The following is a 25,556-nucleotide window of genomic DNA, read 5'->3' as shown; positions in this document are numbered from 1 at the left end:
GGTGCCATACTGGAGCTTGGTAAGAGGGTATATATTTGTATTCAGGTAACAGGTATTGATCAATCCAAACTTCAATCCTGAGACTTTTTCTGTGTACTTTAAGAGTAGAGGCTACCGGTAACATCCTCCTTCCAGAAAGTCTGTATTTTCAATGTTCCACTCGAGTGACCTGCTCCTCAAGAGCTTTGCTAAAAGGCCATGGAGACAAGACATATCACATGCAGCAGTGAAGAAAAATGCCAGCATGAAACCTGTTTGCAATCTTAGGTACAATAAATGCCTGCAAAGCATCTACTCTAGGTAGCTCTGCTATCAGCAAAATGCCTATCTTAGCTTTAACCCCCGTAGGTGAAATGTGTTTAAATTAAAGTAGAATTTCCAAAATTGATAGTCGTATCTATACCTTAATACCACACTAAACCACTTCTCAGTCTTTATTGATGTGCACACTCATCCGGGACCAGATGAGAAATAGCCGGTTGAAGGAAAAGCTGATGTAGTTTACCATTCCCACAGCTCGTGCTGATTGAGCAGAGCAGCCTGAAGTGCAGTACATCCCTAACCAACCTTAAGGTGTGGCCTTAAGGCTTAGATGTCACTTCAGATACGTATCAGATGTGAATATATCTTGCAAGATATACATCTTGTATGTGACTACTACGGTGCACTCAGTGAAGCGTATGCTACCCTGTGAAGTACATACAATATGCATACCATTTTCACCCTGGGCTGATTTCCAATCTCAAGTAAATCTTACAGCTATGACCTCGGTAGATGCCATCATAACACAGATCTGGATACGAATAACTCTGCCACTGATAGCTTTAACAACCAAATCATTGTAAACAAGTACTGACATTGGGTAGTTTTCCTGGGTCAGAAAGGAAAGACACCAGAGAATTTTACGCAACTAAAAGCCTTACTGCTATCCCCAAACTCAGTGACTCCAAAGCCAATGAAATGAAACCAGTTTCAATTCATTCAAGCAAACACAGCCTATCATAACATGCCCAAACTTGAGCCAGCAGGAAAATTTCCTTCTAGGGTAAAGCATGACTTGGTTCACTAGCCACAGATAACTAACACTGAAGTACAGATAGGAAAGCTCCTGCATTTTGAGGGGCACTCCATTTTAGCTCAGCAATGCAAAGGCACAGGCTGCAAGACAGAACGGACAGCACAAAGTTCTGCCTCCCGTGATACTAATTAGAAAGGATTCATTTTCTTCAGCAAGGTTCAGAACTCTGGAAAGAACAAAAGCTACACATCTGCATGACACAGCCAAATCCAGCTGCTCATACTTGCAGACCAGAGTCTTCCAAAATGCTCACTACAGAGCCTGTCCGGGCAATGCTCCCAACCATGCAGTTGCAAAAACACTCAAGGTTAGGGGTGCTTTACTCTGAAGATAGTGTGAGACAAAAGGCAATTTTTCACATTTCACATTGTGCTAAAGTGCAACCTGCCTCATGGTGCCACCACATAGAGGATGCAATCTACAGTTCATTTGGAGAACTGGAAGTTATTCTACAAATAACTGTTATATATAGAAAGTTACCGAGGCTGACTCAATGGATCACCACACACTTTCCTGAAATACCTTGTTCAGTCCTCTTAAGTAATGTTGAAATCAAAATAACCTGGGCTGGAATGGATATTTGGGTTAAAGAATACAGCAGGACAATATATTAAGTCTCAGGGACTCGTTCTGCAGGGAGGGAGGCAGGCAGGCAATCCACCTTGTGGATACGAACTCCAGCCCAACGACAACCACCAACTTGCACGTTCAATACACGGGGCAATGTGAGGGACCAATCTTTCACATTAGATGTAATAGAAAAACATTCTTTACTCTGCAAGTGTCTTTACAAATATATATTTATATATTTAAGCCCATTTCAGGCCATAAAAGCCCATAAAAAACAACCAGTACCTTTTTGAACAAGAGAAACTGCGATCCAGAAGTCTGAGGTGAAAGACTCCCACACAAGGGCTGCTTTGGCGCTTCTCTGAAGGCCTCTATTTAGCACATAAAACCATCTTAAAAATCATATCAGCCTTTCATCTGCAAGGAGGGGCACCATTTTTACCCCACCTTTACTACTCTGTATGAGGTAAACTGGAATCACTTTTACATAATCACTTACTGCTTTAAAAAGGGGATATTGTATCCTGAAGACCAGCTTTTCCAAAAAACATTCATGAATGGGTTAAAGTAAGATGCCGCTTGTGGATCCAACCACAATGTGCTGTTGTCTCAAAATAGAAGTTGATACTAAAAAGCTATTCCAGATACATACAAGTACAAACACTAGAGCTGGTCAGAAAGATTCAGTTTCAACATTTTTAAAAAGCAGGGAAAATTTTCTGCAGTGTGGCTTTTGCATTGATTTCCCCTATCCTCACTTTTCTACCAGTTCCGTATACCCTTCAAAAAAAAAAAATCACGTGTCTGTTGTAAGAGTGCAAAGTCCATCCAAATCTCATGTTTAAGTTCACTATCACTACACTTTAAAAATCCTGATGGCAAATAAAAAGGTCTCAATTTAACTTAGCAAAAGTGATATCTAGAAAATATTCAACATCAAGAGGTCTTACAAAAAACTTCAGACTACTAAAGCATTCTAAGGCACGGTGTTTTGGAAGAAGTGCTTTCTCCCTTTGGTGTTGCTTTATACACATCACGTGTGTGAGTCCGAGTGATGCATGGAGCTGCAGATGTATGCCATGCCTTCTCCCAATCAGTGAATCAATCTTCTGCAGTTTCAGACATAGGCTCCCAATGCTGCATGAAATTCAGTTAGACATTGCACCAGCTGCTGAAACTTGGGTCTTTCTTCAGGATCTAGGGCCCAACAGCAGGCCATCACAGCAAACCTGAAAGACAAAGACAAATAGAAGACATGAGAATGTAAGCCAGGCAACCACTGTCCCAGCCTGAAAATTAAAAACAGCATTTGCCACTAGAAAACCTGCTGACCAGAGAGAGAAAAGGAACCCCGTTATCTTCTGATACACAATGCTGAACAACTCCTTCAGAAGACAGACACCTGGAACGACCAATAAATGTGCTGTGACTGGAAGTGCTGGTTTGATTTAGGATATGAGGCAGAGGCAATCCAGGGGGAAGCAATACATAGTTCATCAGAAATTGCTCAACTATTGTAAAAGCATAGTTCAAAGCATTTCTGTGGTAGGTTTAAGGGAAGGGGATTTGGAGGAACACGTAAGGAAGAAGGTAGTGCCTGTGTACTTGCATTCTTCTGTACCATTAGGATTATGAATAAACACCTCAAGCGCTGCCGTTTAACTCCATTACACACAGTAATTTCTCCGTAGTCTTGCTAAGAGAACAGACATTCCCTCTACCTACAAACCTAGAAGCTTCCTACACTGCAGTCCCACAAACACTAAGCTGAAAACCCCCAGCCCCTTTGCCTCCCTCCTCCCATCCTGCTGATCAACCCCATTTCTCCCATGTGTCAGAATAAGCAAAAGAGTTGGGTCGGGACTAAGTGAAACATCAACAACAAAAAAAGCATTTAATTTTAGCCTGAGTTCCTTAACGTAGGTCACTGAAGCCACACAAATACTTACATGAGGGACAGCCTAAAAGGCAGAATAAACAGGCAGGGGAAGGCAAACCTGGCTTTTTCATTGATGAGGCTGGCTTAACGTGCTGGTTGCAAAATAAACATTTTATCCTCTCTCCAAAAACATGCACTTACAGTTCATCAGGGCAGTTGATTGGCTGAGCTATTCGATAGCCATCCTTTAAATAAGCAGCCATCTCAAAGGGGTCGATATCGACATACGGAGTCTGTCCTAAAGTCATCAGCTCCCACAGCGTTACTCCGAAGGCCCACTAAAAAGAAACAGTGTACAGCATTAACAGAGCATGCCGAATTTTGAGAGCTCCTTCAGACACTCCACAAAATCAGTCATGAATAAGGCTACACAGAGTAAAAAAAGCTTTACATAAATGCTATATATATACACCCAAGTTCAACATGACAATACTTTGTCCTGAATAGGGACAATTAAGTATCACAGAACGGGTGTTAAGTTGAACTAAAATTAAAATCTAAATGCACTAAGATTTAAGTGCTAAAAAGGCAAGTATTTACTGCATTTTTCTAGTATGACATTTCAAAACACTTAACAAATCTAAGCAATATTAAACACTGAACTCGCTGTTTTGAAAAAAATAATGATTTTACATTACATTTTACCTCTTCAAAATACTACACGAAATTCCTCAAAAAAGTCTGTGAAATTCAAAGGTTCAGAAGAGCAGACTGAATGAAACCATTGTTTTTTAAAATCAAAGTCACCTGTATATTTTGAGTATATGCTCAGAAGTAGGACTCATGAGAAAGACAAAGATTTCATCTAAGTAAACCTGACAGCTGGATCAGCATTCAATGCATCATTCAGCCAACAATACTTGCCAAAAGGAGCTTAAGGTGATGAAGATGGGAGAAAAAAAAAAAAAAAAAAAAAAAAAAAATCAATAAACTCATGCGCAAGCACAGTACAAATAAAATGATTTACTAGCTGGTATCAAGAGACAAAACATAGATGGTGCTGACACTGCACACTGATGATTTACTGCTGAAGTTACAAGTGCTGCAAACATGATTTATGAAAAAGGGACAGAATTCTGCAAGCCTCAAAAGATTCTTGGTTTTAATCAAAAGAAACCTGCTCCGCTCTCGACCGAAACCTTAACTAAGGGATGCTGTCAGTGGACACCAATGGGAAGCTCAGAGCTGGAGAATGGCAGGGGCACAGATGTGGCCCTGCTCTGAACAGCCATCTATTAGCAGTGTAGGAAGGCAGGGGAGGACATCCTTTTATTTGCAGTTAAGAAAAATGTCAAGGGACAAGTGGTGGTGCACGTAGAACATGAGAATAAAGGGCAATTCTAGCAAAACTACTTTGAGAACACAGCTATTTCTAATTCCATAAGTAGCTGCATAAAAATGGCATAAAGAGATGCAGACCTTCATGTCCAACAGAGGGGGGAAAAAAAAAACCAAACTAAAATTCAACAGGAATCATGTTTTGTTTTTCTATGCTTTGGCTGACTGATATAACTATTGGCAAAGGAGGAACACATTAGGAATGTTTCAAGCCAGCAAAACCATTTTAAAGAAATGCATCCAAAAAGCAAGTCTAGAACACATGCCAATTGCATCTTAACAGGCACCACCTAAATTGTTTGTAACAGATTTCATCACCGATTATAAGCTACATGCAAATGATAACTAGATTTGTTCCTAGCAAGCAGACAAAAATGTATTACACCATATTTGTAAAAAGCGTCCAGGTAAATGCAAAGATGATATTTAGGGTAGATAGTATTTTCTACACTCAGAAAAACTGTCCATTTTTGCACACTGCAAAACTTGGATAGCTATGCATGCAAAGTTAAGAACTATGTATTAGAAGCTGAGTTGTATTTATCCCTATATAATGCAAAAAGGAGTCCTGTGTTAAAATAGCGTGGACTATATGCTGAATTGTACTACAGTTTTCTGAAATGGTTATGATACTGAGGTGCCTTCATCCTAATAAAACTCTACATTTCACTGACAGTGTTACATAAGCTTTTATTTCCAAGTCCAGTCTTCATGAACAGTGAACGCTTTCGTGTTCCAGATTAAAAAAAAAAAAAGAATAAGAAATCAACATTTAATTGACCCCATTTAGTATTATAAAAACATGTTTTACAGGCAACTTCTATTTCCTGTTCCATTTTCAAGTTTGGTATAACACAAAACCCCACACATTTTCCAATGAATACAGAAGTATTTCTGGAGTGGAACTGACTCCTTCCCTTCCTTCCTTTTTTTTTTTTTTTGTTTATGTGGCTTGAGCACTAGTACAGAGACCATGGCAATGAGGAGGGAAAAAAAAAAAAAAAAAAAAACAAACCAACCAACCAACCAGAACTTTTCAAAAGTTTTCTAAACTAGCACATTTTAAGATGCAGATTACAATCTCTGAGTGTAGCCATGCTAAGCAAAGCATCATCACCAAAGAAAATACCCCCTTAGCAGGAAGGCACAGATCATAAGGGCAAGTGGTTTACCATTAATTAGCACTCTCATTACCACAGGTCCATCTTCAAGGACAAGCTCCTGTAAGCATAAGAACAGGCCATACTGATGTGCAGGAGGCTGAGCAAGAATGGTAGAAGGGCACCATGGATGCACTGACTAAGTTCAGACACTAAGGAAGGAAAGAGAGGGTGGAAGCAGGAGAAGGCTACTTGAGGAATACAGTGAGAATGCACCAGCGTGCAGGGATGGAGTTGGGAAAATCAAGGCTCAGCAGAGTTAAACGACCAAGAAATGCCCACAGAGGAAAACATTTAGGCTGCACTGAAGCCAAGTGTGTACACACCAGACCGCTGTACCAGACAAGATGCATCCAAGAGTGCCGAGGGAGCAGGCTGAAGTCATTGCAATGCTGTTCTCATCATCTTTGAAAGGCCACTGCAACTGGGGGAGGTTGCTGACAACTGGAAAAAAGGCATCCTCTTGAAGAGGTGGGATCTGGCAAACTACAGGCCAGGTAGTCTAACATCAGCTTGTTCTAATGTTGGGGAACGCGCGATCCTGGGAGTCACTTCCATGCATACGAAGAATAAAGGCATCTGGGAACAGCCAGTGTGGATTTATCAAGAGCAAACTGTGCCTGACTAGTTCTTTGCTGAGAAGACAGTGTTAGTGGAGACAGGGTGAGCAATGGATGGTCACCTTGACTTCAGCAAGGCCTCTGACATTATCTTCCACAGCATCCTTACACCAAATTAGTGAGACGCTGACATTAAACTGGCTGTACTGCTGGACTCAAATTGCTGGTACCAGCAGTAGTAGTACAACTAGCAGCTGGTTACTAGTGGCATTGCTCAGGAATCAATACTGTTTTATCTTCAGTAACAACCTGGACTCTCAGGAAATTCGTGGATGACACCAATCTGGGCAGAGTGGCTGACAGGCTGGAGGACAGGGTTCTGCAGAAGGACCTCAAGAAGCTGAAGAAATGGGCTGACAGGAACCTCAAAGTTCAAGGAAAGCAAATGCAAAGTCCTGCATTTGGGAGTGAATAGCTCCACGCACCAGGACTGGCTGGGACTGACCGCCTAGAAAGCAGCTTTGCAGAAAAGGACCTGGGGGTCCTGGTGAACAAGTTGAACGCATCAGTAGCATGCCCTTGAAGCAAAAGAAGTCAGCTGCATTCTGCGCTGTGTTAGCAGAAGTGTAGCCAGTAGGTCAAGGGAAGCAATTCTCCCCCTCTTTTGTTTATCTGTGAGACTGCAACTGAATTACTCTGTTGTGGACTCTGGATCACGTTCATTCAAACAGCAGACAAGTCCCAATCAGATTGCTCACTGAATTTAACTGCCTTTTCTGCTAACGCTACCAAGGAGAACAGTGTGCAACGGACAATTCTGCTGGGCAAGAAGGGCCTGCTTGATTTTTGAACTATCTGCCAGGAGCAGCAAGTGCAGGAAGCAGGTGTATAGATGTTGTTCTAGACAAATCTATTCAGTGCCATGATTCTCCAATGGCTGAAAAAAGGGAAAAACGTCAACAAGTCCACAAGTCAACAAGTCTTACGGGTACAAGTTACTCCCAGGGAGATTCTGATTGGACATGAGAGGAAAATTTTTCACATTGAGAACAGTCAACCATTGGAATAATCTCCCCAGGGAAGTGGTTGACTCCGCTACACTGAACACGTTTAAGACTGAGCTGGACATGGTGCTGGGCCGTCTCGTCTAGACTGTGCTAGAAAGGTTGGACCAGATGATCCTTGAGGTCCCTTCCAACCTGGTATTCTATGATACATCTATAAAATGTAAGAGGGGGAAAAAAAAAAAAAGAAAAAAAACCCCAAACTTACCACATCACTAGCACTGGAAAATTCATTGTTAACCAGGCTTTCAAGAGCCATCCATCGAACTGGTCTGTTTTCGTTATCTCCCAGGCAATGGTAGTCCATAGGAAATAGGTCTCGAGATAGCGCATTGTCTGTAATCTTAACCTGAAGTGCATCATCAATGCTAATTTAAAAGAACAGAAGTATTTAGCAAACTTGGCATTACAGTTTTACAGACAATATTTACACTCAACCTTAAGTTTCAGACTTGGGATTCAACTAGGGAATGCTAATCGCACTATCAACATTTCAAAAGACTAGCATTCTTGTAGATCAAGGCATGCTTATTCTGTGATTATCAAATATTATCAAAGAATATATTTATTCTGCATTAACAGATAAGCACTAGAAAAATCAGCAGTCTTAGATTAAATAAAATCAAACATTTACAAGTGCAAAAAAAATACAGTTAAAGCAAACAAACAACTCCCTTAATTATTCCTGCTCCCTTGGAGATCCCCTATCAGATCAATTAAACAAATTTTAGCTACAGTATCTCTGTAGCAATAACGAGCCAAAGATTTAAGCAAAGCAAGATCTAGTAATATCTTGTTAAAGCAACCGATATTATTTGTGGCCTAAAAGCTTGTCTATAACCAAGCAATTTGGTAAGATATTATTTATTCCCCTCAACAAGAGATATTGATTCTGACTGTTGTCAGAAATAGGATACTGGCTAAGGGAAACTTACTTTTAATCAACAAAAGATGACTCAAAAAAGCACATGGAGCCCACTGATTCCCCCCCCTCCCCAGGATGTTATTTCATATTCTTTTCAACTTAAAAGTGCGTAATAAAGTTCAACGTTCTCATAAACAGCTGACTTCAGAATATGAGTAAGACTTTGGCTTTAACATCTTATGACAAAAGTATAGAAATAACATTGGGTTAGGGGGATTGTAACAAAATGGCATTTCCTGTCTTTTTATCTTGTCAATTATTTCTTTATTTTGATGAGAAAAAATAAATAGAAATGCTCAATTTGTGTGTTTCTCGCTTCACTATGTCAAGTACCTTCTTATTTATCCCATTTCTATGCACTTTCAGGTCAGTTCACTGCCCTCAAAATTTCGATATGGAAATTCCCTGGTCTGTAATCACTCTTAAGCATTCAGAGAAATTCCTAGAAGACCTGTCTATAAACAAATACAATACAAAGGGTAATTTCCCAGTGATTAGAGAGCTCTGGCTTGTGTAATCCATATGTCCACTCTAATTGGGCCCAACTGTGCCATGGACACACGAGACCAAAAGTATTTCCTCCCTGACAAACCTGCCAAGACCACTACAATCCTGGCTCCCTTCCCAAAATTAGGGCACTGCTACATAGGTCTGATACACACTTCATATCAGCTCCTCCTAGCCTTTCACCACACAGGAATAGACCTGGGGAACAAAGGGGTGGCAGATGAACCAGAGCCCTTCAAGGGATCCTGGCTATTGGCACCCTCTTTCTCTTTAAAAACCTAATGTTAGCCCAGGATTTCTTGTACTGCAGCACAGATCAGCAGATGCTCAGCTCCTGCCTGCATTTCCCACAGAGAAGGAGCGCCAGGTGGACAATGAATTGATTTTTTTTATTGCCAGCACTCCAGATCACACATATGGCAACTAAAGTAAAGCTGGACTTTGCCCCAGGAGGGCAAGGAGCCAAGCAGTCTGGACTGCTGACCCTCTGCACAGCAAAGGCATTAGGCTATTAATCCACTGCACAGAAATGAGAGGTTGTCACAAAGTAATTTCCCTGAAGCACTGTTTATGATCTTCGCCTGCTGTGGTACGACTTCTTCCTCAACACGTTCACCAGAGAGGAAAAGCAATAGGAATTAGGAACAGAGTCTCTCAGGAACTCCATTAAACTAAGCATCCTTATGTAGCACAAGAGCCAGGAAAGATTCTGCTGGACTAGCTTGGTGGCACCAGTTCAAAAGCACAAGGGATGGCTTCAGGGTGGATCTCACTGCTCCCTCTGTCCCAGCATTTGCTACACCAACAGTACTGGCACCACTGGCATCAGGCACAACAGGTGCAGCAGGTAAAAGAATATCCTAGGACAAGCACGAGTGCTTAAGTGTCTCCCAGTTTTTTCTCTAAGCCCCTGGGATGCAATGTCAGAAGCTCTACTGGCTCTGGTTGGGACATTTGAAGAACTGGGCAAAAGACTGCACCTGAGAGGACTGAGTGGTTTTGTGGACAGAAGCATGAAGGACAAAAGTTGTAGTGACAGTGACCCCTGACAACAATGAGGGGCTAGGCAGGGAAGTCAGTCCACGTTTCAGGAGCAGGACCTATCCTGGTGTGGGGAACATGACTCATATTTTACTATTAATTGCTGAGCCAGACATACAGAGCTCTCTAATGGACACCAGTGGCATGGCCACAAGGCAGACCATACACTACAAGGGCATGCTGTCCATGAAAAGTGCAAAGACAGAAACTGGGCTTCCACTTGAAGGACTATGTGGGAACAATCAGAGCAAATCCCCAGTCAAAAAGGGGTACAACAAGGTGATTCAACAACTGTGCTTTGAAGATATTGGAGGGACGAGGCCTTGAGGATCCTAGGAGGTATTTCCAAGGGTATACCGGAAAACATGTTGGCAAGTAAGGAAAAACACAAAGGTGGCAAAAAGTTGGAAGAGATGGAAGCCAAAGAACAGGAACTGAGATGGTAACCCAGTCGCTCCTCCTGCCTGGGCAACTGAGAAACCTGAAGATTCAGGAGCATGCTCCAGTCTTTACACCCTTGCACTGGCAGAAAACAGGGCCTGAGAAAACCCTGTAGGCATTGTTAAGGCAAAAAGCCTCCCAGACTACATGTAATGCATGCCCCAAGGTCATCAAGAAGATGCGGGCATCAATTCTAAGAAACTAACCAGTTTATCAATAATATTTTCATAAAACAGACACAAGAAGAATCAAGCAAATGACTAGACCATGGGGCATTTTATTTTCTTCCAAAAATAAATGAAGCATCGTAACTGAAGGAATGCAAGATGTGCATTCATCCCAAGTGATCTAATGATGATGTACTGTTTCATAAATGAAATTATTTATTATAAAGCAGAGCTCATCAAATCTCAAAATCACCTCTAATAGCCAATTTCAGGTTAAAGACTTTATATTCCTCAGGAGTTCAGTTACCTCATTAGAACTTACTACATTGACTGACAATTTGTACACAGCTCTGGTGTATAACCCAGAGGTTGCTTCTTCTGTTCTTTCATTGCTAGTTCATTAATAGACCAATACATGTCCGGGGCGGGGGGGGGAGGGAAGACACGGACACAACAAAAAAGTGGCTCTCCAAATCAAGAACTCGAATTCAAGGTTTCAAACACGGTCTTGAATTCTGAATAGCAGCTGTGTTACTTGAATTATGGCATTATTTGCAGATACCATAAGACTAAGCTCATGGACTACCTGCCCCTTTAGGTATTTTCAGATGTTTAGTTAAGTTTAGGCAGAAGCCTGTATTTTCTACGTTTCCTCTAATTAGGTATGAAAGCAGGTGGAGAATGAGCACAGTTGGTCTGGTTTATAGAAAGCCACCAAACACCTCAAACAATCTCTACATTTTGAGGGCATATTCCAGTCAGAAGATGGTCTCAAACCCTGCTTCGGCATTCCTACCATTTACAGAGCACATTCATATCTATTCATCATTTGACAACTAAAATCTACCAGCGATCAAAGCCATTAGGCTATTTTTTTAAGAAAAAAGAAATGAAGAAAGCCATCTTCATACAAAAATCTATCCAATGGTAAATAGCCAAAGATATTCCAAGTTTTTTATTAAAGTTTAAGCTTTAATATTTTTCAAGCCTTTGAAAAAAATAAGGATAGACAAAACCTAGCAAAAGTGCTTAAGGTGAGGATATTCTGCTTTCTTGAAAACCATGCTTTCTGGTTCACCTTATGTTTAAAGGTAAACAACTTCACTGACTATTCACCCAAAATTCAGAAAAAAAAAAAAACCAAAACAGTGGTATATTTTGAAGTAGAGATCAGGTCAGTTGGAGAAAGCCCATCCTAGCTCTAGCTACTGAGATAACATTGTCTACACAATGACTCTACCCCGTTGAGTACTTACACACAGTTTCTAGCAGCCAGGTCTTTGTGAATGACCTCCCGTCTGGCCAAATAACTCATTCCACAGGCAATCTGAATAGCCATATGCACAAGATCCTGCTGGGAAATTGCCTGCAAGAGCACAGAACAACAATAATTGCAAAACTGCAAGCCCAGTGCCTGCGAGGTTAGTGGTTTTGTTGTATTCTAGTGCCCCCTCCCCTCCCCTTTAGTGGCTGATGCTTTCTAGCAGCTACAGACACTACCACCTGTTGAAAACTTATGAAGACACCCTATTCTAAATCTTAACTTTTTTTTTTTTTTTGGCATGCCAGGGCAAATGTTTCCAATTTGCAACAGCGTCACTGCTACACAACTTTTTCTTTGATTAGTGCTGAACATAAGCAAAAACGGTCAATTTTACCCTTCTTACCACACTTTTTTCACTTCCTGTTTTCCCAGAAACCAACCCATTTTCAGGCAGCAGAGCACAAACAGCACTCAAAATTCTTGTTGCTGTCTACTGCTGAAAACTACTATCAAGGATTGTTGCTCCATCTACTTTTACAACTTCACAGTCCTATATAAGTTAAACCCTTGCACATATTTATATCTTGGGTTCCCTCTTCCATTTCTATAGTGTTTCACAGACTTCAGCATGTAGGTGGACCCACTGAATTTATTTATTAAAATAAACCAAATACTAAATTTAAACAATAACAAATTGGTTTCTTCATTAACAGGTTGTTATTACGAACAATAGCCACGTATTATTTCAGAAAAATCAAGAGTTTGCTTTAGGTATTTGTAGAAAAGTTCCATCTTAAAATAAGTATCTAGGACACCAAATGCCCCATTTTTTGATAGTTAAGTACAGTCATACCTAGTTACTAAGAGGCAACTCTTGTTTGACATAATATAGATTATAAATATCATTTCTGCTTAAATTCTTGGAAAGGGATATTAGTGCATTGCATAGAGATTTATAACTCAGATTAAGCAGCAAAACAAGTAAAATCAAAGCTGAAAGAGCCTACCAGCTTATCACAACTCGTAAATTAACAGAGGTAGGTGGCCCTTGCTAGTCTGAAATCTGGTACGTAACAGGGACAAACACTGACCTCAGGAAACAAGATTTCATTTTGTGCTTGATTTAGCCTAAAGACAGAAGCCAAACCAAGATGAAGTTGAAGAAAAGACAAGGTAATCCTAACAAGAGGGATCGTTTTAATACATATACACATCTATCACTAAACACTCAGATTTTTAAAAATATGAAAAACATGTTCTCATCTAGGAATATTTTCTTTCTCACTTCTCATGAAATATATGCAACAGGTTCCACTGAAACACAGTAAAGTTACGAATGCTAAGGAGCACCCACAGCAGTAAAAAAAAAAAAAAAAAAAAAAGAATCAGCAGGGATTGCTTCCTTTAGTATCTAAAGTCAAGTAAATTCAGTTATTTTACTTAATAGCAAATCTACAGCAGCACCATAAAAGTTTAACAGAAGAGCTTTATGCTTACTATAAAATAACTACAGTAATTAAAGGGATGATCTATTAATTATACAAAAAAAAAAATCAGCAAATTTGAAATTTCTCCATACACAGTTTTCCCCTGTGTATTCTAACTTAAATCCACAATCATATACCATTTTCTATGTTTATTGTTATGTTTTATTTTTATATGTTTTTTATAATTTTTAAGATGTATTGATATACCAGCTACTACTCTAATGAGAGTTTGACTCAGCTTCATGCCCTCTGAACATCTGTGATAAATCCAGCCAAGAACGTTTGCCTTGTATGAATCAAGACAAACACTTGCTAAGGAACCTGCTTGCCAGTTCTCTCATTGTCACAACAGAATACGTGAATATCATAACTATTTCTTTTAAGGCACATAAACAGATGACAAACCAAGTCTAAGTTTAACGGGCAAGAAGTCACAGATTTCTGAGTATACCTGAGGATTGTTGGCCTCTACCAGCTTGCACTGTCGCAAGAATAGTTTAAGGTTCCCCCAGTTCATGTACGGCAGCAGCACCATTGGTTTCTCTCCCTCTTCTATACAGACATGAGTGATAGGTAGCAGATTCCTGGAAGACAGGGAGAGATATCCGTAATTTTATGAATCTGAAATTTGATAAAAGTCTTCTTGATCCCTAAACACAGTAAGCAAAAGTAATTTAACACTGAAGAAAAGCATTAATCTTGCATTACGAATTGCAGAGCACAAGGTCTCCAAATAACTGAAGCCCTAGACATTTAAAAAAAAAAAAAAAAAAGATATTTGAGTACTTTCCCATTAGGAAGAACCCTCCAATTTTTTTCACTTGATCCAAAAGGGCTGAAATAAATTTCTGTGAATACAAGCTATCATTTATATTAAGAAGCAATATATCTTCCAACTTGGAAGTGTATCATTCTAAACGCAATTATAGATATAAAATATATACCTCCATTACAGAGTGCTTTAAAGAAAGTCAAAACATCATGTCTGATTCACTTCAAAATGACAGAAAAGAAATTTTTAGTTTTGAATCAACTAAACATTAAATTGCACTCTAAATGCAGGAGTATCTCAGGAGTTTTATCACAGGTGTTTTACTCCTCCTTATAGCTCAGATTACCCCCATGCTGCATTGCTTAAACATCTTCCTATAGTATCAACAGATAAATTTGTAGAAACTTGAAACAAACTGTATATAGTTTCATTTTGAAAAAACCTGTATCTTCTATTGAAGACATATTAGGAAATAATCAATGAATTATAACGATTTTTAAAAAGGAACTTTGAAATTTCCTGTTCTTACTTGAAGAAGTCTGATAGTCAGATGCCATGCCCATGAGCTCTACATACCCACATCGCTCTACCTCTGACCAAGATAAAGGTCTCAGCTTAATAGGCACTGTACAGAAGAAAAGCTTTTTGGACTATTTAAGGAGTTTGACTTGTAAAAGGGAGGGAAACAACTGATTTTAAATGATGAGAGGGAGGTTGTTTCATTTTGTTTTAATTTTGTTTCCCCAAGAACCTGCTACTCCTCTTAATTAAATAATCCTTTATTTTAGGCAAGGTCCTAACTGTAATAATTCTTAGAAAAACAGTTTTTAAATGCACTGTAGAACTAATAATTCTGCTTGAACTATTCCCATTTCCGTCACATTACCAGCAAAATGATCAATTACCAGTCTAGGGACTTGACAATGAGCATAGTTTTCTTCTTACCTGCATCCTTGCCAGTAATGAAGATCATTAAGGCCAATTTCAACTTTTAATCCAAGCTGCAGAACTGCCACTAACTCAAGCTGTTTGGGGCATTAATTTAAAAACTTAAGGCATCACTCCAGAAAATCATGCCAGTAATTCTTAAGGAATAAATCCCATCAGAGATGTTACGATTCCATGCCAGGACAACATGAGTGCAAGACTGCTAAAATGCATTTCCTCGTCACCATGCAGGAGTGTACCTAATCACAGTACTTGTCTGTGCCATGTAGAAAATTATGAACAATACAAAGCAGACTAGTAAATTAGCCAAACTGATAATCAACCTGCACATATACTTACTCTCACTGTCACTAAGATTCCACCACATTTAACAACTAGCCTGTGCAAGAACCAGTGTAAACCAACACATGCCTGCAGCACCTTTTGCAGTAATAATAAAGAATATATAAAAGGAATATCTACCCATATTTCACTGCAAGGCCTGGAACACCAAACCAAAGACTTTTCCCATCTTCCCATATGCTGCTACTATTTGATTTTACTGACTGTGCAGCTGGAAGAAAAGCTTATAAGCACCCTTTGCAATAATAATATCTAGAATTTTGTATTTTGAAGTGACACAAAAAAGTTTCAGCTCTTTATAGCTTAATAAAATTTCAAACATACAAAATGTTGCTAAGTTCTGAAAAAATAATTTCCTCTCCCCCTTAGTGAGCTTTAAGCACAAGTAGTTTCAGCTCATGCAGATAATAGTTTTGTTTATAAACGCTGCTTAGCTTACCTGTGATGAAGTCCTCTGAGTTTACAGCTTTCAGTCAGCATCATTGTCACCTGTACCTCTGAGGCTTGATCTAATAAAAAAGAAAATAAAGGAACCACAGATATAACTTTGGAAACAAATCAACATATTAATTAAAATTTGGTCCAGCTTTGCAAGTCAGCTGAGGTCATTTGAGCACAAAGAGAACTTGCTTGCTTACTTTTTTAAAACAGAATTAAAAAAACCCAAACAAGTAAGCCAAGTTCTAGGGCATATTTCTTCTTAAACAAATTGGATGAAGCTGAAAAAGGAAAACAAAACACACTCCAGGTGCTGACAGACTGTACTTCTGCCACTTCCTGACAGCTTCTGGGCAGGCATGAACTGCCTGCACTAGGCAGCGTGGGTCACATCCTGCACACAGGGCCGGTGCTGCTGGAAGAAGAGGAGCATGCCATGCATTTCCCAAAAGCACAGAAGTGCTCAGAAGACACCAGTTCACTGCTGAATTACCAGTATAAGCTTCTGCAGATTACTTCCATACTGATGGAGACTGTTTATTTCTATATTTATTTATTTACTGCTCTCTACTTGAAACAGTTGACTCTTGGTAACCTTAGAAATGTTTGCTGTTCTCCTCCCCACCTTTCAAAAAATAAATTCACTGCTGCCAGCTAAAATTCAAGCATCTGTGATAACTCCAATAACCCACAGCAATCAGAACATCTACTGGGCAGAAGCAGAAACGTTGCCTGTAATGCCTTCCCCACAAATATTTTTGTGTTTGTTTCCCCCCCCTCCTCTGGTGGCAAGAAGCAACAGGGAAGCTTAACGCGATATAAATCAGAGCTCTCACAATCCCACCCTCCTCATACCTGGGCGCATTTTCTGTCCCTCCTTCGTGCTAGAACTAGTACCGGTGTGCCTAGGCAGCAAGCTAGCACAGGAGATGGCCCAGCAAAGGCCAATCAGTTTTCTTGCTGCATTAGGATGAATTTACATATTACAGATGAGTCAAACCAACATTTTACTGCCCTGGGAGGAAGAAGAAGAGAGAACTCCTCTGCTCTTTTCCCTTCTTCATGGTCTTACCCTCCCCCCTGTACCAGTTCTGACATCCTTTCCTAACTGAACTTTAACCCTGCAAAAGAAAACATGACTTTTGACCGAGTTAAGAGTGGTGAACATGGTCAGTGGAGATGAGCACAAGGTAAGGAAAGAAAGCACAAAGCCCAGAGGGAGAGCATGGCCTCCCCCTTATGGCAATGGCAAGCTAAATAGATAGGCTCTAACCATAATACACAAATTGGCATTTAGCTTTCCAGATCTGCTGGAAGGGGAGACAGCTTCAGGCACAACACAGCTCCTGCCTAAGATGGGTTCATCAAAAGAAAAAAATCACACAACTCAAGAACTGCAAGCCACAAAACATCGCCTGGATTGAGAAAGTTCCCCGAAGTCAGGGAAAGGAATGATATCCCAAGGCAAACTACTTCAAAGGCTGCTTTACCACCTCGGCTCAGGAGTGATTAAAAAGGAGGTATGCCTTCCCAAAAGCATACAAGCACTAAGAAAAGGAGATCAGGAAATGGAGGCTATAAACGCAGATACAGGTCCCAGCCAGAGGCACTGAACCCTAAGCATGTTTGGAAACCCCCAAGGAGCACTGCCTAGACCCTGTACAGGCTGGAAGGACCAAGACCACCAAAAGACAAAACACAGTGCTCTAGAGAAGTCCAGATGCAGAGGTGCCATTAGATTAGCGACAATTATGGCTGTGATCTATTGTGGGATGCATCAAAATGGTGCATTTCATTGTATTTGATAACGAGTATGCATGGGGGGAAGGTATGGACAGGTTCTGCAGTGCAGGAGGCCTCACCTGGCCATACTTTCCTACCTACTGTGCAGGAATAGCACTCAAGCATTTTATACATGACAAATTTGATATGTAGGAGACAGACTTCAAAGGTTTGTAAGCAGACAAGAAAAACCAAGATAGTACATTAAAATGAAGTTATGTAGGCATGAATGGTTGAATTATCCAACTGTTATAAAGGGCAAGAAGCATTAAAAATAGAGGTGTAAAAGCATGTTATAAGAAGTTAGAGGAACTGCCAGCAGGCTACTAGTACACAGCTTCAGGTTTAAATGCATTAATTCCTAGAACTCAAAGACCACAACCTCTTCATCCCAGCGTACGACGAAGAGAGGAAAGAGATTACTAGGTGTGAGTTTAAGGTGATTAACTCGCTTATACACTATTTGGCCCTGTGCTTGCTTAACTGGTTCCACCATGCAATAATTCGAAGCTCTAAATCAGAGATTATTTAAGACTAGCTTTAAAAATCTACAGAACGAGTTAATCTGGTTTGGACAATGCACCTATTCATCTCTTTGCGCTAACACTGTAAGAGATGACACTTTTCTGCCGATGCCTTTCCCTTTCCATCACACAGGGTGTTTTTCAGCAGGTTACGGTTACGTTTCATTGTTTTCTTTCAGCTCGGAGACACTGTGCTATAGTCGCTGAGCACCCAAAAGGACGATTGACTCCCATTCAAGTATATACGGAAATCTAAATCTTATCTTGTGAAACAGTCCCAGCATCCGTATTGTGTTTTCTTATCAATATTATTTCCTTGTTTTCTGTATGGAAAAAAAACTTACACAACACCAACAAATTCAACACACTCAGAACAAACAATAGGAGTACAAGGCTAATCCTCCTCTAGCTTAGACTGGTGCCAATTTAGAACAACCACACAATTTGATTATTGTGGTTTTGTACTACATATAATTCAAAACAGAATATAAATCACCACTCCTTGCGCGATTCTAGTTAAAAGGGGGTAAAAAAAAAAACCAAACCAACAAAATAACGCTACTGCAACAGTCCCCATTGCAATTAGACTTCCTTTTAAGGCCATTTTCTTTAGCTACACAACAAAAAGTATATTTAAACAAACTCTGTCACACTTAGTAGATTATAACCACTTTTGAGCATCCAACAGACAGATTTTCATAGATTAGAAAGAAGGTGATTTTGGCAATAATACATTTTGTTGTAGAGGACCTGGTGAATCTGATCATCCTGCTTTGAAAACCCTTAAAAGCAATCCACAAAATCCACAGCATTTCTGGCTTTGATACGAGAAATACTCAGTCCCAGAGCAAAGCCAGCGACAGCTGTGACCCAGCAATTCTGGCTTGGTGAGACATTTTTACAAGGACATACTAAGGCGAATCCTACAGATTTCATTTTCCTGCCTGGGCCAAAGTGTAATCCTGTACCGAAACCATGTATCAAATCTCTGATCATTACATGTAAGCACACACACGTGGGCATTTTACTCACAGAATTGTTTGGGTAGCCACACAAAACGAGACTTGGGGAATGATCTTGTCAGATGCACAAGAACGCCCACAGGCTTTTTCAGCTTGTTTTTTCTGTACCGGATCTGTGAAGTCATTTGATATGAACACAGCCACACACGCAGCTAAAGAGGGGGGGAATGGGGGAAAAGCCTCCCACAGAGCCAGAAACCTCTTAAATTAGAATAGCAACTTAAAGCGACAACAGAGGAGGCCACAGTCTCCTATATATTAAATCTGTGCATCAGGAAACAGCCCCAAGTTTAACTCGAACACTCCAGGGCAAGGCAACAAGGGCTTGTGGCACAACTTTCTTCAAAGCCCTTAAAAACCCTAAACTTCCCTCTGAGATATTAACACTATTTGTGATTAAGAATACATCAGTGCTCAACAATTCATGCAGTTGCAGCTCGATGGTCATGAGGTGTAGCCAGCTCAGTACTTCTTAGTCCTGAAAGAGCATCATCTATTTTCACAAGGCTATCACACACCAACAGCTGAGCAACTGAACAGCAAAGACTTCAGGCCACATGAGTTAAGAGAAAGATTTAATACCCAGTAATTCTAGATGTTGACTTAGGACCAAAAAAGTCCAACTTTCAGAAGGTGCTTAAAAACAAGACTATTTGAGATAGATGTAACTGCATTCTAGAAGCAGCAAGATGCTTTTAAAGCACTGTTTTCACCCTTTCTGTGCCAAGAGCCTGGCTGTGAAAGTCTACCCTAAGGCACAGAACAAGAACAAGCTAGGATTTCAAGAAGTTTTGATACAGCTGCAAGTTTATCTCATGATATTACGTTATTTGTATATAGCCAGGCACAATGGGGCTCTTGGCACTACTATTTTTATATAAGAGGCTAATCTCTCCACACAATTCTGGCAAGTGTGACATGTGCTGAGGCCCTTCCTGGTTCATGGGGAGAAAGAGCACCTATTTGATTTTTACCAACTTCTAAAAGGCCATCTGCAAAACTGCATTTTAAATCTTTGTTTACCATCAATCATCAGTCACATGAATCATTGTGACACTCACATGAAAAAAATCTCTGGCAAGTTTTGCGATGAAACTAACATTGGAGCAATTTGCTTGCTACGAGACTAGGCACTCATAACAACTGCAGAGCATCATGCTATACATTCACTAGCTGGTAGTGTATCGGAAAAGAGTCACTCCACAACTCAAATTACTTACCAGAGATGAAAAGCAGCAATTACCTGGATATTGCAGTGGGTTACCCAATTAGCTGGATAGCTTTCAAGAATAACATTTAAGTCAGACTTCCTAGAATCTCAAAATAGCAAAGCACAGCATTACAACTTAAAGACTTTAGATTGTAGCATGGTCCCTGAAATCTGTTTCTTCAGACAGAAGACAAAGCAGAATCTTAAAACCAAAGGTTTCAAAATTGGAATAATTTCAGAGCCCTTTGATAGCCTTCTATGGGCAGTAACACACAGCAATTTCTTTCAGCACTCATATAAGAAGCAGCTCCGCAAACATTATACCTAGGAAGTCTAAGGCTTCTGATAAACATGTTTCCTGACAGCAATATTTAAAAAGATGTTTTACCGGAAGCTCTTCTCACCTTTGGACCATTTTTAACATCTTGTTCCCATGCAAACTTCCTTCTGTCTCATATTGCAAGCTAATATTCCCCAACATCAGAACACACTTATACAACCCGCTTTCTATATGGCTACCTGTTTTCACAAAGCTTGTATTACCCTTATTATCTTTCAAACTTGTCAGCTTTGCTTACTGTGACAAAGTCCACAAGCTCAAGTTATTGAAGGGTGAAAAGCATCCAGGCAGGCACAATGGTCACAGACTCTGTGACCACAGGAATTGAGAGTGTAGTACTTGAACCGCCCTAAATGTTCAGCTTCAGGTAAGAAATGCTCCTAGTATCAACACATCCTTTTTAATTACTGCTGCTTCTGCAGAGCAATTCATTCTGTAAAATTTATCCCAAGGCAGAATTCAATCCCAGTTCAAAGAGAACACATACCTGAATGCTACTTTAACCCTTCTACACAAGTCTTGGTTTTTTGGAAGAAATTCAACACTCAAAGACTATCCTCAGTTCACATCTGTTGTACGTGACATTTTTAATGCTCCTAGCAGACATTTTCAGAATTTTCCTTTAACAGAAGGATGAACTGCTCAAGGAATGCAAGCAGTCATGATCCAATCTGCCTTTTTGTAGGTAGAAGGGGAAGCACATACACAAAAATATTTACACTTTAAAACTTCAAGAGCCCCTAACAGTTAGACAGCGACAAGTTACCGTGGAAGCCAGTAGCACATCTAATCGCTTTCTGCCTACCACAGAAGTAAAGGAAAAACATCTTGCTCCTGTTTAGCCGCTCTATTGCATGCGCAAGTCTAGATAGCTACGGAGGCATTCAGGTAATGGTTATACTTTTACGCATCAATGTCTATCTGCTTTACAAGGCAATCATGCATCCTACAAAATTCAAATCTTCCTTATGTTAAAACATATAGGCACAAATGACAACGTAAAGAGGTTACAACATAGGACACTTATGTAAACGCTTAGTCTTGTAAAAATTTCAATAGAGCAGGATTGCTCCTCCAATCTTAATAACAAGGCTATTTATATTGAAATGTTTGTTTCCACACCACAACCACACAAGTTTATTTTCCAAAGCAACACAGTTCATATTTTCAAATTCAAGCCTAATTTTAATATATTATGGAAGTGATTCAACATGACACTGCTAAAACAGGGAATGTTGTTCTGGTTTTCCTACGTTACAAATGCACACATGACTTTAAACCGCAGAAAAGGGCAGAGAGAAGTACGATTTGGGGACAGTGCTATTTCCCTACATAACAACAATACTAGAAGCCAAGTAGCAGCAACAAATAGCAACAAGTAAAAGGGTCTTTGGTCAGTAATCCATTTAACTTAAAATGAAGCTGAAAGTGTAAGTAAACGTGAAACTGGGGAAGAGAGACATAACTGATTTAATGTTTCAAAGTCTATCAACTGCTAAAGGGCAGCAGCCAGCAAAACTGAAATACAAGTAGTGATTTCAACTGTATGTAAATGAAAGTGTACTGTAGATCATGATTCTTTTTCCTGCAGGAGCATATGGAATAGCAAATCTTTAAATTAAGTAGTACAGAACTTTGGATATCAACCTCTGAGAGCTGCCACTCAAGATTTTTTTAATGTATACTGTACTATTTTAGGTCTCTTAGGATATTTTCTTAACGAACTAGGATTGAATGACAAATACAGTGCATTTTTAAGGTGATATTCTGAAATTTGCTACTTTTCCCTAATTCTTTAAATTCAAGTATCTTCCTTTATGAAGATGCTTAAGAATTTATCTCAGACTAGAAGCAGCTCTTTTCTTGAATTCTCCCCCCCCCCCAAACTTTCTTCTACAGAAACAGGATCCTGCACTCTGATTTTGGGAGGTTAAATACTTTTATCAAGTAACTTAAATAACTGTACATTTAAGGCATGAAGTTGAACTTATAAATATTCTCACAATGCAGTGCTTTTAAGAATGAACTGCCCAGAATAGTAAGTTCAATGAAATTTAAAAATGGTACCTTGGGAACAACTCTGTATGCTCCAGGCTGCGATATACCACATGTCTAATATGAATAAGAAACCCTTCAACTTGGTTAACATAAATCTTATCATACACACTTAAGTCACCTAAGTATGCCTATTGCTTTCCCCTGCTTTGCATAGCCTAAGTTCTCAGGATCTCTATGCCTACACCTCCTAACTGTACTGAAGAAGTCCTAAAGGGTCACCAACTTGCACGTGGCTAGTTCATAAGAAGGCCAAAACAGGCATCACACGAATGAAGGCAGTAATAGGTCTGCACACTATGGACAGTTAAGTCCCTACTTGTTTTAACATAAAACATTTAACATCTAACAGGTTTCCTCACATCTACAACTCCACACAAACTTGCACTACAAAGTGCATGTTTTCACTCATACTGGAAAAGTCTTGTGTGCTACAAATACTCTGAAGGTAGCTGCAGTCCCGAGATGTACCAGATGAATTCATTGTACGGTCCTTCTCCAAGGCTTCCATTACAGCATCATGATCCATATTGTCTGTGTGGGTGCAATTTGAGCATCCCCTCTTAATTAGATTAACAATAAATAAAAGTTTTTAAAAGTATAATGTTAGAGGTAGCCAAGAACACTGAAAGAGTCCTTTAGTGACCTATGATGACATGAACAAAACTCAAAGCTTTGCTAAAGTTGGTAAAATGATGAAGTCTTAAGAGTTAATCTTCACTCACACTATGACTTTGTTTCCAGTGCTTTTCATGGGTGGTTTGTTTTCAAACACTCCATTCTTGGACATAAGAAAAATTTTAAGTGGTTAGAAAATTAAATGGAAGTAGTCAGGTTATCTTGAACAGCACGATCAGTTGTTTTTAACAGAAATGTACCTTGGCCAGAACGTACTAAATGAGTCAGGGCTCTGCACAACTCAAACTCACTGTGTATGTTCCTGGAATAATACAATTCCATTTGTTCTGCAAAGAATTTTCTCCTCCACAGGAAAAGCATTATTAAACAATGTGTTCTTTAAATCAAAGGTGAAAGCCGTGTGTTTTTTTCCTATTCTAACGTAAGATGATCTAAAAAATTCACAAGAAAGTCTGTTTCACACCGCACAAAGGCAGAAGAGATCTGTCAGTCACTGGCAAGAGATGCAATGCCAGCTTTGAGAAACATGCCAACGGAGACACTTCCCAAAGTTGAGAGTGATGGGAAACCTCCTATCAGAAAGGTAAGTGAAGCCTTTTGACCTCATAAAACAATTCTACTATAGAGCAAGAAACACAATGAAGACAGTAAGTGTCAGCTAAGTCTCTCATCTTTCTAACAAAGAACATATTCAGGTTGGGTTGATCCATGGATTCCAGTATCCCAAATACAGTACAGACAATATATTCTTGTTCTTACAGGTAATGAGACACACATCCTTAATCTTCATGAATGTCTATTTAAAGAAATAACGAAGGCGAATTATCTATAGAAAAGTCTAAATGTGAGAGAAGCTAAAACTTTTAATGATGATGACTAGCAAATTAATATACAGTGAAACTGTAAACTGCAAATAGAAAAGAACAACTGGATGGCCAACATGAAGGATCAAAGTATGAACAAGTGACACCTTTTGGCCAGGGCTTGTGATCTTTGCACTCCCAATGTTATCTAATCTAATCTGTTATGCTAATCTAAAGCATTAGATGATATAGCATTAAAAAAAAAAAAAAAAAAAAACAACATTACAAATTAATGTATTTCATGAACACGCAGGTAGAAGCTTTGTCACTACCCAGGGCATGTCACAACATTTCTCTGGAGTGCACTACAGTTAGGTGAAAGAAAAAACCTTTTCTAAGGGATCTGGAGCGAATTTCCGGCACTCAGGGATTAATTTTGCCTTCAGACTGTATCTTTATAAATGATGTGGCATTGAAATTTCAAAAGAAGCGTCTCCAACTTTTCAGTCATATCAATTTACAAGCTACAAAACAAGTAGTCACTGAATCAGTTGAAAAGCACTTCAGAGACTTAATGAACGGTTCAGATGAAAGACCCCAGACAAATTCTGTGGCGGAGGAGAAACTAGTCAAATAATGCTAAACAAGCAAACCTCAATCTATTTGCCTCCTGCACTGATGTTGCTTTATTAGGATCAAACTTGCCCTTTGAGAGTCTGACCTAACAGGTCAATCCCAGCTTGAGAAAATGGAGAATACAATACATTCCTGCAAACTAGTCTCACACTCTCTGAATGGCCTCGTTCACTTAAAGAGTTTCTCAGGACAAAGGTAGGCAGGTCCAGGCTTTCTCGGTTTTTATGTATTACCGATTCCTTTAACAACAGATCACTTCAGAAGGGAGAACAAGTACTAACAGAAAAAATCAAGGCTTCTTGATTTCAGCTAGCACTCTTCTGGCTTATAGTAATGCTCAACACCTTACCAGAAGGCTAGAAAACATCAGAGAAGGAAAGTGGGAAGGGCTGCTGAGTTACTGCCATTACCAGTCAACTATCTTTGCTTTTTGATCCTTTGCAGAAAAGCATCAACCCCAGGGCAAGGTAAAAAGATAGGAAAGAGGCAAACTGACAAGGCTGC

At 39.6% G+C, this 25,556-nt stretch overlaps 1 protein-coding gene across 4 annotated transcripts in view; it reads right to left on the bottom strand.

The window, feature by feature from the left end:
* Positions 1-25,556, bottom strand: part of RYK (receptor like tyrosine kinase) — a 94,868-nt gene that overhangs the window by 26,859 nt on the left and 42,453 nt on the right. For 2 of the 4 annotated variants that reach the window (XM_082319754.1, XM_082319752.1), the window contains exons 10-15: positions 16,043-16,112; positions 13,993-14,125; positions 12,047-12,156; positions 7,918-8,077; positions 3,729-3,865; positions 1,934-2,877 (exon numbers count right to left, since the gene is read on the bottom strand). In XM_082319754.1, coding sequence (XP_082175880.1) covers positions 2,766-2,877; positions 3,729-3,865; positions 7,918-8,077; positions 12,047-12,156; positions 13,993-14,125; positions 16,043-16,112 — 722 coding nt within the window. In that variant the 3' untranslated portion in view covers positions 1,934-2,765. Of the gene's footprint in view, positions 1-1,829; positions 2,878-3,728; positions 3,866-4,334; positions 4,461-7,917; positions 8,078-12,046; positions 12,157-13,992; positions 14,126-16,042; positions 16,113-25,556 lie in introns of those variants that run through there. The other 2 variants (XM_082319753.1, XM_082319755.1) reach the window with 2 other exon arrangements.

Source organism: Platalea leucorodia (assembly GCF_965183815.1).
Source record: "Platalea leucorodia genome assembly, chromosome: 8".
NCBI classification, from domain to species: Eukaryota; Metazoa; Chordata; class Aves; order Pelecaniformes; family Threskiornithidae; genus Platalea; species Platalea leucorodia.
This window is presented reverse-complemented; position numbering and strand designations above follow the sequence as displayed.